Source organism: Rissa tridactyla, chromosome 1 (genome assembly GCF_028500815.1).
Source record: "Rissa tridactyla isolate bRisTri1 chromosome 1, bRisTri1.patW.cur.20221130, whole genome shotgun sequence".
NCBI classification, from domain to species: domain Eukaryota; kingdom Metazoa; phylum Chordata; class Aves; order Charadriiformes; family Laridae; genus Rissa; species Rissa tridactyla.
This window is the reverse complement of record NC_071466.1, coordinates 165,887,665-165,903,830: the sequence shown is the minus strand read 5'-3', so window position 1 is coordinate 165,903,830 and position 16,166 is coordinate 165,887,665. Positions and strand designations below refer to the sequence as shown.

The 16,166-nt window shown below is 49.8% G+C and overlaps 1 protein-coding gene across 1 annotated transcript; it reads left to right on the top strand.

The window, feature by feature from the left end:
- The first annotated feature begins 349 nt into the window (after positions 1 to 349).
- On the top strand, positions 350 to 15,869 carry EMP1 (epithelial membrane protein 1). Its single transcript, XM_054188928.1, has 5 exons — positions 350 to 519; positions 12,017 to 12,134; positions 13,152 to 13,254; positions 13,362 to 13,502; positions 14,126 to 15,869. The coding sequence occupies exons 2-5, from the start codon at positions 12,057 to 12,059 to the stop codon at positions 14,287 to 14,289; spliced, it is 486 nt and encodes a 161-aa protein (XP_054044903.1). The 5' UTR covers positions 350 to 519; positions 12,017 to 12,056; the 3' UTR covers positions 14,290 to 15,869.
- Positions 15,870 to 16,166: the final 297 nt, after the last annotated feature.

Below are 16,166 nucleotides of genomic sequence, written 5' to 3'. Positions count from 1 at the left end.
GCCCCCTGCCAACCGGCTGTTTGTTTGTTTGAGTGATTGTATTGTTGAAGTCCCGTTGCCACATTTGTAACTACATTTTTTTTTTTTTTTATGACAACCAGAAGTTCAGTTTTATAAACAGATGCTGTTGTGGGCCTCTATTACTCAGCTGGATCAGCGTCAGTCGTTTTTCCAGGCTGCGGTCTCTGTACTGCACTGAGTCAGACGCAGCCCTGCACAGATTTCTTTGAATCGCTGGTTTCCTCCCAGCGACTCTTGACTCCCTGCCAACAAAGCAGGGCGTAGCTCATTAAATTTTTTTTTTTTTTCCCCCTTCTCCCTCTCTTTAAAGGCAGACTGATTCATAGTAACTCCTTTAAAACAGAGTGGAAAGACACCACCCTCCCACACCACCGGAGGAAACTTAAACCACCACCAGGTCACTCCCCCTTCACTACAGCTCGGCGCTCCGGGACATCGGCACTGCAGCCCAGCACGCTCCTGCTCCCACAGGTGCCAGGACCGGCCCCAGCCCACACGGTAAGAGCCTGCTCTCCAAAACCTTCAGCGACTTTTCTCCTTCGCTGGCGGCTGCTCCCCTCGCCCAGCAGCTCCAGCCTGCTTTTTCCCCTCTGCTCCGACGCTTCTCCTCAACCGAGCACACGAGCTGGCTACGGGACGTATCTTAACCTTTCGGCTTTTGCTATGAAATCCAGTTGCATTTACGGGGCAAAAGCGACACTGCACAGCGCCCCGGTTGCAACCGTAGAGGGCTGGCAGCAGCGATGCTATCCTTGCCTCCAGGGCATGTGCAGCCAGGGCGAGGGCACGCTGCATCCAGCCCGGGCCAGCCCCGGCACAGGAGCCACTGCGCAGCCTTGGAGTGGTGGCATTGTTTACAAACGTGGGAAAACGCCTTGAAATTCAGACTGCTGGTTCAGTGTTTCTGGCTCTCGCCCGCATTTTCCTGCCTGTCTCTCTCCCCTCCGTCGGTAGTTTGCCAAGCTTTAATTTAGAACAACAATGATCATTCCAAGTGAAGGCTGAGAGGCCCCAAAGGTGCAGGCTTTGGGGTACGATGGGGAGGAGCTCTCTTTTTCTGCTCGGGTCCTGGTTCCTGATGCTGAAACCAAGCCCCAGTTGTTAAGCAGAGCCAGGCAATGGGTAGAAATGCATTTGACGCCTTCCTTAGCAGCACAGCTCCCGGAGTGGGGAGCACGGAGAGGCAAAGCGAGGGAGCGGGTGGAATTGCTAAGAGCCCCGCAGGCTGCCTGGTGGGGTGTGGTGGTGGTGGGGAGGCGCTGATGGGAAGTGTAGGATTACAGAGACCGGCAATTTTCCTTATTCACCTGCCTTTTACCACGCAACTTCCCCCTCCCGCCTTTCCTCCCTCCCCTTCTTCGCCAGTTCTCTCACTTCGTCTGCCTGCTATGGTTCGTATCCTGCAGTCAAACCCTTGCACTGTTTTTGAGGTCTGAGAAAAGGAGCGCAGCAAACCTGGTTTGTTGGCACTAGGCTTTGGCTCCTGTCACACAAACCTAGCACGCCCCTGCACAGTTTCATGCGTCTAGAAGAGACCGAAACAGTATTTTTCCCAGTCCTCCTGGGCATGGCTGGGGCTCAGACTGGTGGTGTGGACAGTTACTATACGAATGGCCAAGAAGCTGGGCTGACCTTAACCTTGTGGCAGAAGGATGGATTTTGTGAATTTCGAGGTCCCCCCTCTGGCCCTATTGCTTGCAGCTCGGTTATACAGGGGTGCCTCCTGCTTGGGAAATAGATGTGTTCGAGTGGTAGGGAAGCTGACTGAGGCAGCGAGCGTTTCCAGGGCAGTCAGCAATCAGTCCAGGTAGAAAGCGTTTTTGGAAGTTGTCATTTACTACAATTAAAAATGAAATTGGTTTGCAAAAAAAAAAAAAAAAACCACAACCAAAAATGCTGTGGCCACAGAGCAACTTTCGCTCAAAAGCTTTGAATTCCTCAAGGCACCTCTGAGAGCAGCTTTGTCCAGGAACTGCCCACTTGACATTTCTGGACGGAGCGGGATTCTTTTCTGAGCAAACACACAAGAGGGAGCTGGGCATGACGAGTGTGAAAACTTGGAGCCCATTAGCTATTGTTCCTATGATAACCGGGGTTTAAGTCGGCTGAATGTCGCCACCCAGCCCACCTCGCCCAGCTGCCAAACCTGGGGTCTGCGTGCCCAGTGCCCAGAGAATGCGGGCTTAAAGGCAGCTTATTTCTATTTGCTCCCTTGAGGATCAGCATAGCAAAAGGATCAAAACCGAGGTAGCTTACTATCACTAACATTGCAGTGCCTGGCAGCACACCCTGAAATGCAGCTCCTCCATGCGAAGCACCGCACGCCCACCTAAGGAGTTCCTCCCAGCAGGCCCCCGTGGAAGCTGCCACCACCCCCCGCCCCAGCTATGACTAACCATTCAAACACGTGGTGCACAGCCCCAGCCATTCATCCAGGCTCCTCTCATGTGAGAGCTGGGCATCTCGACCAGGCACGTGCCATCCCGAGGTAGACATCTGGGAGAGACGGAGTTGAGCCACACCCAAGGACACATTAATGGAGGAGGGACTTGGGATCTTGCTGAGAAACACCCAGTTTTGGAGTGGGTGCCTCAGAGCTGCAGGGTTGTTAGTGCTCGCCGGTACCCTGCTGAGGACAGAGAGCCCTGGGCTTGGAAAACCGGCCCTGCTGGCCCAGCTGGTGGTCTTTGACTTTTGCAGAGAGCAAGCAACGCAAGTGCATGCAGGAATTACTGTTTGGTGGCCTGGGGGGGAGCAGAGATTGTGTTTTGAAACAGTTCTGGGAGATCTGCTGATAATAGCCAGCAGTTTTGGTTTTTTTTGGTAAAAGGCCCACCTCGGGGCCTTGTTTATGATGAGACTGGGGAGATTTGCTGCAAGCATGAATCCTTCTCTCTGTTCATCACCCTCCCAGCTGCAAGGCTGGGACATGGCACTCAGCCTGCTCCTGCTTGAGCTTCCTCAAAGCAAAATCGGGAGGGGTGGCAGGGTACAGTCTGCTTCCTTAGCCCTGCCTGCTCCCACAGGACCCATCAACTCCACGCGGCAGCCGCAACATCCCTTCCATGGCACATTTCTACTTGCTCACCCCCCCAGCTCCCTTTTGCTGCTGGATGGGTGCTCCCCACTGACTGCTACACCCAATGGCAAAAGGGGAGGCACCTAATGCCGGGATGGGATTTGCCCTTGGATGCTCAAGTGCCCCATGGCAAGGCAAGTGCCACAAGGCAAGAAATAGCACTTCTAGACCCCTTTGAACTCAATGGGCTCCTGTGCCTGTACCCTTCAATAGGGAGGTGACAGCACTGTCACCCAGCACAACACAGGGCAGGCTGCAGGGTGTGACACTCCTATTTTTTTTCCTTGCTCTTGTTCTTCTCCAAAAAAAGTAATGAAAAAGACCAAAAGATGAGATTTCTTTACCCTTCCTTCAAGGCAGGGAGAAGTACAAGACCCAGAGGTGCTTTCTTACACCTCCAAAAGGGAGGGTAAGGAAGGGGATTTCCTATCTCCCCATTTGAAGATGGATGTTTAATACATCATGGGTCTTCCCTGCTGAGGCAAAGCACAATGTACAGAAAAGAAAGCTCTTGTTCATGGCCCTGCTCTTTTGACAGCCCCTGCCAGGACTAACTAGTAGCCACAGTGCTGTAATACTGGCCCTGAATAAATGGGCTGAAGCACCAGCTCAAATGTGACTGTACAGATCCTCTGTCAGAGCCAGTCCACAGTCAGTCATCCCCCAGAATGACATGGGCTCCAGCAGCAGTTCCCCCTGTCAGCTGCCCAGAGGGAAATTTAAGAGTGCCCCCTTTCTTAAACTGCTTTCTGCTGTTACATGGCAGGGCCCCCTTTCTTAAACTGCTTTCTGCTGTTACCTGGCAGGGAGGGCAGCAAAGCAGCACATCTGGGGGCTGCAGTCTGGAGCATGATTTCTTCAAACCCCACTGGGAGAGTTTTGGAAAGTACGTCCTGAGTTAGAACAGCTGGACAATGAACAAAGGAAACCCTGGCCAAAGTTGCAGCTCCACGCACCCTCCTCCTCCTGAGCTGTTTGCAGCAGGGCAGAGAGTACATGGAAGCTACTCTCTGAGTAAGACCAAATGTAGCCCTTGCCTTGTCATGGTAGGGAGGGATGGGTTAGGACAACTCAGCTCCAGAACCCACATTCCCCAAGGGAGTGACTGGTTCACCAAGCTCATAATTAAGATCTGTCCCCTTTCCCCTATGAAAAGCAGTCTGTACTGCAGGCATGGGGAGACACCCACGATGAGAGCCCAAGGACAGGTCCTGGACTAGGTCATTCCCAGCCACGCGGAGAAATTCAATGAACTATGAGCATTGGAGTGGCTGACGGCAGCTGAGCAGTGACTCATGCCAAAGGCAATGTGGGGCCACCTGGATATACGTTTGGATTAGAGGAAATCCGAGGCAAGGGCTTTTGCTGTCCTTTTGCCCTCACAGGGCAGAGTCTTCTCAGAGAGGGGAGTTGTGAAAGCAGCTGCCATGACTGGGTCCAGCATCCACATTCTTCTCATTCCCGAGAGATGTCTCCCCTACCGGCCCCAGCAAGCCTCTGGAAAAGACAGTGAGATCCATGGGAGCAAGAGGGGAGAGCTGCAATGTTCAGAGGTGGGAGCAGGCTGGTCAGGGGGTTGCAGAAGACGAGCTCCAGAAACGTGGACCACTGCTGAAGGAAAGCCGGGGTCTGAGACTGACATAGCCGCTGGTTGTGCCAGCTCAGGCAGCTGAGACAACCTGCCTGCTAGCTGGCCTCCAGTGGCTGCAGCCAGGCCAGCGTGGTATACTCCAACAAGGGGGGTTCCTGATGCCTCGTGGAAATCCATTTCTGCATGTAACATGAGCTAGAATGACCCTTATACCGTTCTGCCAGCCCATACTAATCCCAGGTGTAAGAAGCTCTCTTGAAGCCAGATGGGGCATTTTACCTCACGGCCACCTTTACCTGACCCTGCACAGAGCACCGAACAACTCCAGGCTGCACGGCATCCTCTTTCTTCTGCTTTATACTCACTCTCCCGCTACCCCTGGTCCATCACTCATGCACCTCATGGGTTGAAAGAAAGAGCTATCGCACAATTTTGCAATTTAATCCTGCACAGTCTTTTTCCAAGCTGGCTTGTGGGAACAAGAACACCCTGGAGGCAAACTGACCCAAAAGCTCAGACTGTTAGATGCCTAAGTCACGTTGACCTCAGTGTCTCGTAAGCTGTGCTGGCATGCTCAGAGGTTTTGCAGTCTTGAGAGAAAGGGATGCTATCTGATAAGGAGCCACTTCTTTTTCAGAGTTACCCTCCCTTGATAAAAAAAGGGAAGATCTTTATGAAACTGTCTATGTAAATCAGAGAATTGCATCCTTAATTTGAAAATGCAGCCAAAAGCACAGCTGATGTGAACTCCAGGGACCTTCCACCTCTATCTGTTGCAAGGAGGAGAAGCAGGAATCCCAGCAGGAGTGATGTGTGCACTTTTGCTCACACCACACTGTAACCTGAACTTTCCTGTCGGAGCTGTCAGATGGTTTCTCCCTTTCTCCCACATGGGCACTGTCAGTGTCAAAGTTGCACGGATAGATACGCGCACCCATAAGGAAGCCAGGCACGAGCACGCACGCAGACAGACACACGCTCGCACACACGGTTCAGCTCTGCTCATGGGGGAACCACAGATGCACACTCCCATTCACAGAGTGCACGCAGAGGTGCAGATGCACAGCCCTACGCGCACTATGTCATCACCCAAACCAGCAGAGTCCTCCCACTAATGTTTCCCGCGTATCTCAGCATCTCCTCGGAAGCCCTGCAAGTCCCAGCAACTCCCGTGTCTAATTAACCCCCCCTGCCAGGGACCATCCAACATGCTAAGGGGCAAGGGTGCTCCCCATCGTGCTTCCAAAGGTGCAGAGGAACACTTCTGTGCTTCCATTAGCTCCGAGGTCCCCTTCCCCACACCTCCCTCTTACTTGCTGCCCATCGGTCCCAGCCCTTCCTTGGCGTGTCTAGTGTGAGGAGTGACAGTGTTTCCCTCCAGCAGCGGCTGCTGGCTGCCTGCCAGGCCCCGGGCAGCTGTCTCTTCCCTTTCCTACTACCAAGCGAGCTTTGGAGTTTCTGTTGATGTTGTCACATGGCTAAGCGCTCGAGGGTGGTTTCTTCTGGAGAAAATGCCAATTTCTCACTGTCGGCCCTAGGAGCTCTGATATATCCCCACTCTCGTATGATTCATGAGCATGAGAGCTGGAAAACCCTTGTGTGTCATCTTTTGTGACTCCCCCTTGCATCTCTCGGTGAGTGGAGGTTCGTTACCAAGGGTGGATTCTTGAGGACAAGAAATGATTCACATCTGGGGCTTTACGACTTCCCTGGGAAGGCAATTCCCCCTGATCCCTTGGAGACCATATCACCAGGAAACGCATCCCAAGAACCAGACAAAATCTTCCATTTACTTAAGCTTATTTTCAGTTGCAGCCCCTCAGGCTGCTCTACACTTTCCTTCTGGTTGACACTCATCTGCAACTTTTACAGCCTTGCTGTACCCCATGTGGTCACCACAGCCACCACCCATGCATGCACAAAATCTTCTCACTGCCAGAAACCAGAGGCTCCAAAGGTCTCCGTGTGCCCACGCACGCCTCCTGCCCAACCCTTTTCCCACACATGTGAAATCTCTTTCCAGAGGCACCAGCCTACTCATCCACATGTCTATAAAAAGCATCTGACTTGTAAATTGAGTCAGGCCGGTCTGTCAAAAACAGGTTGTCAACAGCAGTGCTGGTGTACAGTGGTTTATAAAAGTCCAGAGTCAGCAAGGACTCTGGATTCATCTGGATCTGAAGCAAGAAGCAGAGCAAAGGGTGAAAGCAAAGACATCCTTCCCTGTGGTTGTTTAAAGTCGTCATGAGCTTTCTAGTAACAATGCAATGGGCCCAAAGTCACCATGCCCTCAGACTGTCACAGAGAACTTTGCATGTTTGCATCCTGCCAAAAGACACCCCGGGCACAATGAGCACTCATGCTTCTACCGCACACAAGGATAAGTCGTTGCGGTTGTATCAGGGCTAAGATGCAGTCAGGGCCTCATCTCGGTCAAAGGCAGATCTACAAATTCTGCAGAAGGTTTTATCGCATGCTGAGGTTTCCCCTTCTGGTGGCATCACGGCAGCATTGCGATTTGTAGGTTGTTTTCACACTGAGGAATGCACCGGTGACGGAGGTGGCAGTTTGTGGCTGTCTCAAGCAATATCAAATACTTTTTATTTTCTGTCCAGTCCTCTACAATTTTCCCCTTCCTTTCCAAGTGGGCCTGGCCCTGATTCGAATCACCAGTATTTCTGGTGTGACTCTCTGCAACTTCAGACAGTGTCCTGGTTCACGTGCTTTCTCTAAATATTGGATCTCCTGCTGCCACCACCAGAGACAGCATACTGGGTGAGGCAGGCCACTGGTCTGCCTTATTGCTTCATTTCTTATATTCTGTGGTGGCATCTGGGAAAGGCAGAATTTCTTTCATCTCATCATCTTTCAACCTATGAAGATTTTTGTTGACTTTCAGGCCAAAAAGCATTTGCTTTTTCCCTGAAATGCCATCTTTCCCTTGTTGAGAAATTGAATGTATCAAACCCAAGAGACTTCAGCTGAAAAATTGAGTTTTAGAGGAGTCGGAGGTCAGGAATCACTCACAGATGGTGCGATTTAGATGTCCTCTCCTCCCTGGACACTGTAGGCTGCTATAGGCTATTGGCTGAGTTCTCACCTCAGCCAGCATCTCTCACAGTATGCCTCACCAACTCACCCTGGGAGAGGTAGTCCCAAGCAGGAACCTCAGTTCAGAGAGTAGAATGGGAATGGAAGTCAGGTGAGCTACATCCCTGAGAAATACTTCAAACGTGAAATATTTCAAATTTAGTTAAGAGTGCTTTGATTTGTCACCCCAAACAACCCGTTCATTCCAGCAGAGATATCCTGTACACTTTCCCTCTACTGCTTTCACTGCAGTGCGCTTTGCCAGAAGCAAAAGGACCACTGCCTAATCTGGCTTATCCTCTTGAGTAACCCACTCCCTGTATTTGAGGAACTATACCACTGGCGTTTGTCATATCTGCAAGTGGCACTTTGCATTCCACCCTGATGCTATGCTAAGCAGCAAACCGAGAGCAAGGACTCGCTTCCCCGGACTGCCCTCCAGATAGAAGGATCCAAAACACTTCAGTAGACAGAGGGGTGATATGGGTGGCTACACTTTGCCTGCTCGAGAAGACTCTGTCTTAGTTTTCAATGGATGGTGCTTGCCTGCTTGAACTTGAACTAGGGTGCAGCAGAGCTATCTGTTGTTCCTTAGTATGTGCACCCCTGTATGGATAGCAAAATAGCCTCTACACAGATAAGAGTCTGTCATGCTTTTCTGCAGGCTTCTTTGTGCTGAAGGCTGCTATGGTGATTGTTATTCATGGTTACTGTTGGTGGGGCTTGTTATTTTTCCTTGCCCATCGTCCCAGGAAAAGGAAACTCAGTCCGCTGTCATCAGCGCAAGATCTTCTCTTGACTCATGCAGGCTGTCCAGCAGGTGCATGATCTTGGCTCCTTCTTCCCCACCAGCTTGTCCTACCTCAGTAGTCGTTTTACTCTCATGTCTCAGCCCTATTTTTCTTGGCCTAGCCTGGGTCTCTCCCTGGGAAGACATGCCAGGAGGCTTAATGCAGGATTCCCAACCCGATTGCTTGACTGGATCTTGAGAAGCTGTCCTAAAACTGACAGCGTGTCCTGAACACTTGCAGGGTTAAATAATTGTGGTTTTGAGAGCTTTGGTGTGAGTCAGTGGAAAAAACTGTCAGCTCTAGGAAGGCTAAGACTGACTCATAGCCCAAGCAGAGCCTGAGGAACTCCAAATCCAGCTGCAGTTTAGGTAGGGGAATGGAAGAAAAGGCATTTGCATGCAATTGTGTCCTATTGCTCGAGCAATGTGACCCCACCCTGTAGCGGAGAAAGATGTCTCACGCTTAACAAATGGAAAGAGTACCCTGTCAGTCACCAATGCTCTGCCAGCTTCTCTGTCTAATGGGAGGAAAAGTCCGTGCTGTACCATCAGAGATAGAGATGACTCTATTTCAATGCCGTTTGTTCACCCACTGCTCCTTTGGGATTGTTCTCTAGTGCTTTATTAAAAAGGCAGGGAGAGATGAAGGAAGGGGAAAGCAAATGAATAGAGAGGGAGGCTTGTGCTTTAACTCACAAAGAATCAAAACTTAAGCTGTGAGCACATATCCCTGGGGGAGTTTGCATTTGATAGTGTGTGTATTCAGGGAGAGGTGCTGACGTTCTCAGGAAGTAGGTGCACTGCAAGCACCTGAACTAACAGGGCTCTCAAGCAGTGCAAGAACAGGGCAGAAAAAGCAAAGGGAATAAAGGACTTGGGTTTTTTCCTCAGCATATTGTCAAAGTCCTGGGTGTGGGGTTTTCTTTTTTACATTGAAAAGTAACATTTATCCCTCATTTTCATTTCTGAACGCAAACAGAAGATGCATTTAGAAGGACTGTTCTAGTCCTTTAGGGTGTCATGAAAGTAGGTTTTTAGTCTTTCAAGTACAGGGCTTTTTTGAAGGTCCTCAAAAATAATCAGCAAAAAACCCCAGCTGAATTAGTTTTTAAAGAGGCCATGGAAAAATACGTCCATCTAAGAAAGAAGAAAGTTTAGCCACTGTTCAGTAAAGGCAAATTTCATAGCAGGCAAATTTGCCACAATGTGGTTATGCATACCAATACACTGTGGTGGGCAAGAGCCCTCGTTACAGTTTGTGTAGGAAGCAAGGCAGTCAGAAAAAAGGATGACACGTAGGTAAAGGGATGGGAAGATTTGACCCAGAGGCTCTATTCAAGGCACCTGCTGCAGATATGTAACTTAGTCACGGCAACAGCAAGTTTCTCAGCTCAAGGTGCAGTGGCGATATCTATATCAGTTGCCATCCAGCATTTTGAAACCCTTGTTCTTTTTGCAGTCAATGGAAAGAAGGGGTTTAATGCTCAGGTCAGGTGTCTTCATGTGGTAGCCTGCATATAGTATTGAGAAGATGGATTTGGTGATGCTGAACTCATAAATGACTGTCACTACAGTCAGAGAAGAACCCCTAAGAAGGCTTTACTTTGTCCAAGATCATCACTGAGGGAGGTGTTGTGACAAGGGAGGGCACAGTGACCAGGCCATCCAGGCAAATCAAGCCCTAGAGTCTGAGGAGTTTGCTAGGACACCCCAAAGCAGACAAGCAAGCCCAACCCATGTTCAGCAAGCCAGGGCTAAACAACTCCAAAGAGTTCTCCCAGATGAAGGAAACCTCACAGCGGAAAAGTTCTCGCTGAGAAGACAGGACCAGTCACTAAACCTAATCTGTCCTTCTAAGGACTGGCCTCATTTGTGTGGGAGGACTGACCTAACAGAGATGGTTCCTTGAGATCCTGAACTCAAGGAATTCTTCCTGGTCATCAGCTAATGCTGAACTGGACAAAGTGCCTACCTGCCTGCTGTGGTTTGGGTAACTGTACCCAAAGCAGTTCAAGGAATAGCTGCAGCACTTCACAGGAATACACTCCCACACATGGCCACGATGAGGAGAAAGACAGGAGTGGAGAAGGTGGAGTCATTGAGTAAAAAGAAATACATTTATGGCACTTTACAAAGCCTTTTGTTACAGCTTGCGTGAAAGACATCATAAAACGTAATTTTGTTGTTCCATGACAATGTTACCACACCCTGTACAAATGGTGACAGCATCAAACCTTACCTGAGTCACCTGGACCAAAATAACATGACAGCCAACATTAATCACAGACTTGACACTGTTCTTCAGTACAAGCACAACCAAGAGAAAGAGCAACACAGCCCTGTGAAACTTTCTAGGAAGCAGTCTTTCACTGGCCACAGAGTAGACCCAGTAAAATCTTCTGCCTGATTTCTGTGGCCATACTGCGCCATTACTAATAAATGCCTGGAAGGAGGGGACATACGTGCACTCGCTCTGTGTGAATCGTCAGCACTCACTCTCACATCTTAGATTTGTTCCTTGTATTTTGTATTTTCAGGGGAGAAGTCAGCAGCCTTGATGAACAGTGTCATGGGAGGTTTCTAAAGCACTTTCCCCTCCCTTTCCCACCACGTGTTCATCAATGACAAGGGAATCTTACAAAAAGTAAAAGCTTGCAGGGTACAGAGGCAAAAAAAGCCCAAAACAAACGAAAGAGGAATTTGCATTACAAGGGAATCTTATTGCAGTAATAAAGTGATCTGCGCGCCTCAAGTTTTAAAAGGGAAATAGGCAGTTTTCATTGCAAACCTGAGCATCTCCCTCTGCCACAGAACACCTCGGTGGTGTTTCTGTTGGGTTATTCTCCTCTTCACATAATGGAGTGGGCCATTGAGTAGGAGTAGCCCCCCCAGTCCATTCTCCACCGCTGCTCAACACCTGGTGCACCCAGGAGCACACAGTCCTCTACTCCACACCATCTGTCCATGTCCCAGACCAGCTGAAGGAGGCTGTGCCACGACAGGGAAAGGGAGAACAGGACAAGAAAATCCTTCCTGACCTCTGTGAATCCTGTGGACAAAAACTCCTCTTCCTGGAGCGTAGGCCTGGAGTATGTTATTTTTACTTTACATAACCACACACCAATTTAAGCAATCTGTGTATACACTCAGGCTATTTTTAAAATGCCCCGAGGTAACTACCCCTGCTCTACATCTCCTCCCAGACTGGTTCCTTTACCTCCAGGCTTTCTTTAACCTCTTGAGCAACTCCCTTGCAGATTTTGACACAGGTTTTAGCAATGTTTTTTTGTGACTACATGGTTCCAGAATGGATTTAAAATCAACCTGTTTTCTCACACGTAAATAAAGCTTATAGTAATACTATAATAGTAATAATAACTAGTAAGACTATTCTTTCATTCAGCCTTTCCCTTCACTTCTTCCCTCTGTTCTTGTTCTCCTCCAGAGCTTTCTGTATCGGTGACACCACCTGGAAGGGACCCAAGATGTTGGTGCTACTGGCTGGTATCTTTGTGGTTCACATCGCCACTGTCATCATGCTCTTCGTCTCCACCATTGCCAACGTAAGTAGAGACCACCCTGGACGAGACACGGCTATCGCCTTCCGCAGCAGTAGCCAGCCCTTCAAATGGCTGGCGGGGGGACAGGCGGGTGGGTGCTCAGGTCTATAGGTGAGGGACACCCACTCACGGCCGTGAGCAAATGCGAAGCAGTGATGGCTGTGCCCCGGGAGCAGAAAGGCAGCCGGGGTGGTACAAGAGGCAACCTCTGCCTGCCACCACCACCCCCCCACACCCCGCTCCCAAATCCCAGAGCCAGCAGCACCTTGGACACTCTTCATCCAAGAGAGCGCAGTGAGGAGCAGGGGAGATCAGCAGATGACAGCTCAGAGGCGGTATTTATCATCCCACCTGGCGGCCAGGCTGTTGCACAACTGGACGCTCCCCCATACGCCTGTCTGTCTTGACGGCACCAGCCCGCTGCCGGGGGCTGGGGGCGGGGGCGGCCACAAGCACAGCTCCCGGCGCTGCTCCTCATGGAGAGCACAAGCGAATTTGGCGGGGGGGTGGTGGTGGGGGGTGTGTGTCCCCGCGCTGCTCCTGACGGAAAGCCCAAGAGAAGGGGGGAGGCCGCCCCCCGCCCCCGCCGCCGGCGAAACCCGGGGCGAGGGTGCCCCCTGGCGGCTCGGCGGGGGCGGGGCGGCCGGGGTCTCCCCCGCGAGGCGGGTTTCGGGGGTCCCCTCGCACCCGCCTCGGCGGTTTGTTCGCCTCATCGCGCCCTCCCGCCGCTTGGCACGGGGGGAGGGAGAGGATGGACGCTCTGAGCGATTTCCCCCCTCCCCGGTTATGGGAACAGACTTCCCCGGTGTTTCGCCTGGATCAATTGCCCCCCAGCTTTGGGAGCCTGCGTCATCTCCCACCTGCTTCGGCGCTTCATCTGCTGCCGACACATGCTGACTTTTTCATGTCTCTGACTCGTGGCACTTGGGCTACTGTCGCTCCCCTTACGGTTTAGCCTGACAACTGGCCAGGGGACCAAGGCAGCCCCCTCCGTGACACGACCCTTTCACCCTGTTTTAGGTTTGGATGGTGGGTACGTCCAGCTTGGGAACGGTCTCAACGGGACTCTGGCTACTGTGCAACAACACCTGCGAGCAGCTGCGGGTCAGCACTAGTGATGAGGGTAAGTTACATCTGCGTTTTCGTTGTGGGGATGAACTGCGGGACGTTGGTGCGCATTACCAAGGCTGAGCCCTGACCTTCTCAAACCTATTCCCTCTGCGTTCACAGCTTCCCTCAAAGCCGTGCAAGCCTTTATGATCCTCTCCATCGTCTTCTCCGTCATCGCGCTTGTCATGTTCATTGCCCAGCTGTTCACCCTGGAGAAAGGCAAACGTTTCTACATGACTGGAGCCATCATGCTGGTTTGCTGTAAGTATGCACGCCTCGCGATGGCTCTGCCTGCGTCCCATTGCCTCTGCAAGCACAAATAGCCACACGTGTCTACCACACACAGCCATCAGGGGAGGCTGTCAGCCAGCTAAAGGTTTCAAGTGGCCCACTTTTTTTGATAAAACAAAGCCACAGAGGAATTGGAAAGTCGGTTTGGTTTTTGGTTTGTTTTTTTTACTGTATATAACAAAAATATTTCCAGATTTTCATTAGAAAACCCTAGTGCGTTTTGCAAAATACCTTTGAAAGACAAAAAAAAGGATCCAAGTATTTGGGGGGGCAGGGGAATAAACGATTAGACAGATACTGCTCATGGGATTCAACACATAGCACCAAACTGTCTGCACATCTTATTACTGATTTCCTCCCAACAAAGGTTTATTCCCCATGGCACCCGCTGAACAAGCCCCAGGTGTCTTATGTCATCACGTCTGCAAGAGAAATCCTCCATAAATAAGCCTAATGGGCAGCAGCCCCTCTCTCATATGGCACAAAACATGCATTACGATCTCAGGGGGCAGTGGCACTTCAGAAGTCCTGCAGCAATGCTGCTTTCTGTGCGTTTCCTAACTCTCTTTCTTGTCTCCCCTTCCTTCCCCCAGGGTTGTGCATTCTGATTGGAGTCTCCATTTACACAGCTCGGTTCACAAGCAACGTGCCCCTGTCTACAGAGTCTCACCATGGCTACTGCTTCATATTGGCCTGGATCTGCTTTTGCTTCAGTTTCATCATCAGCATCCTCTACCTTGTTCTTAGGAAAAAATAAGGCCGATGGGAGTCTAGGGGAGAGGGATGGCTACTGGGAATGGGGAAGAATTGCTCTGCTGAGAGAACTGTCGGGCCAATAGAAAAAGATGGAAACAGCCACCATCATCGCCACTGCCGCCACCACAGAAAAATCACTAACAAAGCTAGAATCCTCAGAAACTCCTTCACCAAAGAGAGGGAGAAACAGCTCCAACTGATCTAGCATCCCTGGAGCTGCTGCACCAGAAACCTGCCGGTGACCCAGACAGCTCTTCTCCTTTTCTGCAGCGTTATGTCATACCTTCACAAAGCTTCAAGCTCAGCAGTGGTGATTGAAGGGCACCACAAAAACAAGGGCTACATCTTTTTCCCTTCCTAGAGCCCTTCTTCACTTACCTTTCGGTGTGCCTTGTGGGTTGGGCGGTGAGGCTTATGACCCCTTTTTTTGTCCATTGAAACAAATGGGATGGGCCTTTTGTTACATTTATATATATATATAAATATATATGCACATATGTGAAAGTTAAAGACATTAAATTGAGAAGCAACCCAATAGAAATCAGACTAAATTACTATTAAAAATATCTACAGAACTAAGGCAGCAATTTTTATTTTTTTTTGCTGCTCTGTTTACTATTTGACATTCCCATGGTTGAATCAGATTGAGGTAGGAAGGGCAAATTTACAGGTGTGGATGATGGAGAAAGAGAGAGAGAGAGAGAGAGAGAGAGAGAGGGAGAAAATGTGGAGGGGAAGATACACAGGGGTTCCTAATTACAGAGGATGCAATTGCTCAATGAGGCACATGCAGGGAGAGAATCATTTGGGTGTGTGTCTACAGCAAAATCTTCTGTTCAGCTCCAGAACATGGTAACAGCACCACAACATTGCAGATCTTTGATGAGACAAGTCCTTATCTGTAGGCAGGGTTTTTTTTTCCCACGTTGTCACCCAGGACATGGTATTAATTGAGAACCCCACCTTGTGACACAGCTCATCTCAAAGGCAGAGGATACTGGTTAGCAGACAAAATATATTCCCTAATGAGAGATTTGGAGAGATGAGGCAGGGCTTGTGAGTTCTGCTCCTTGCTGCACAACCTTAGGCCAGTCACTTAACCCAGGTGCTTTTCCATCTGCCAAATTCCATGAAACTATACCTACCTCCCAGGGTTGCTGAGAGATTTTGAGTCCACTCTGTAATACAAGGTTCCCATGTGAAAGGTTGGAACGGGAAAGTAAGGCATTGGTGCTGCTGTAACCCACAAATTTCTGTCCGTTCGAAGAATCTTAGTCACAAGTGGCATTTAGAAGGGCCAAGAGGTCAAAACTTCCTGTGACTCCATCCACAACTAAAAGGCAGCGAGTATAAAAAACCATGCAGGTGCAGATTGTGCATGGATGCTACTTACTTTTCTCTCTCTCTTTCTGTTACATTTTCTTCTTATGTAGATTTTATCAGTTTGGTGGATATATTCTAGTACTGTATGTTGCTGTTTCATTAACAAAGGTTATTTCATATATAGTCATTGTAAATATTTTGAAATGCTTATTTTTAACTTTGAGGGTATAAAAATAAAATCTGTTTCCCTTTATTATAGAGGGTTTTGCTTTGGTGTTTTTTCATTAGTATTTCAGGTACTTGTTAACAGAAGCATTTGCTGTTGCCACTGAATCAAAGCTCACTCCTTTAAGATGATGTGGAACTACCATGTTCTCTTGCTTTGTCAGTATATGAGATTTCCCATTTTGGAGGGGAGAAGGAAGCAGAACAACTCTCAGAGCTCCTGTTTCAGGCTCTCTGCAAGCTCAAGCAGATAGTGCGAGCAATGGTAACACTCAGTCCTAGAGCCAGGCTTTGCTTCTCACCCAGGGGAACTGGAAACATACTTTCACA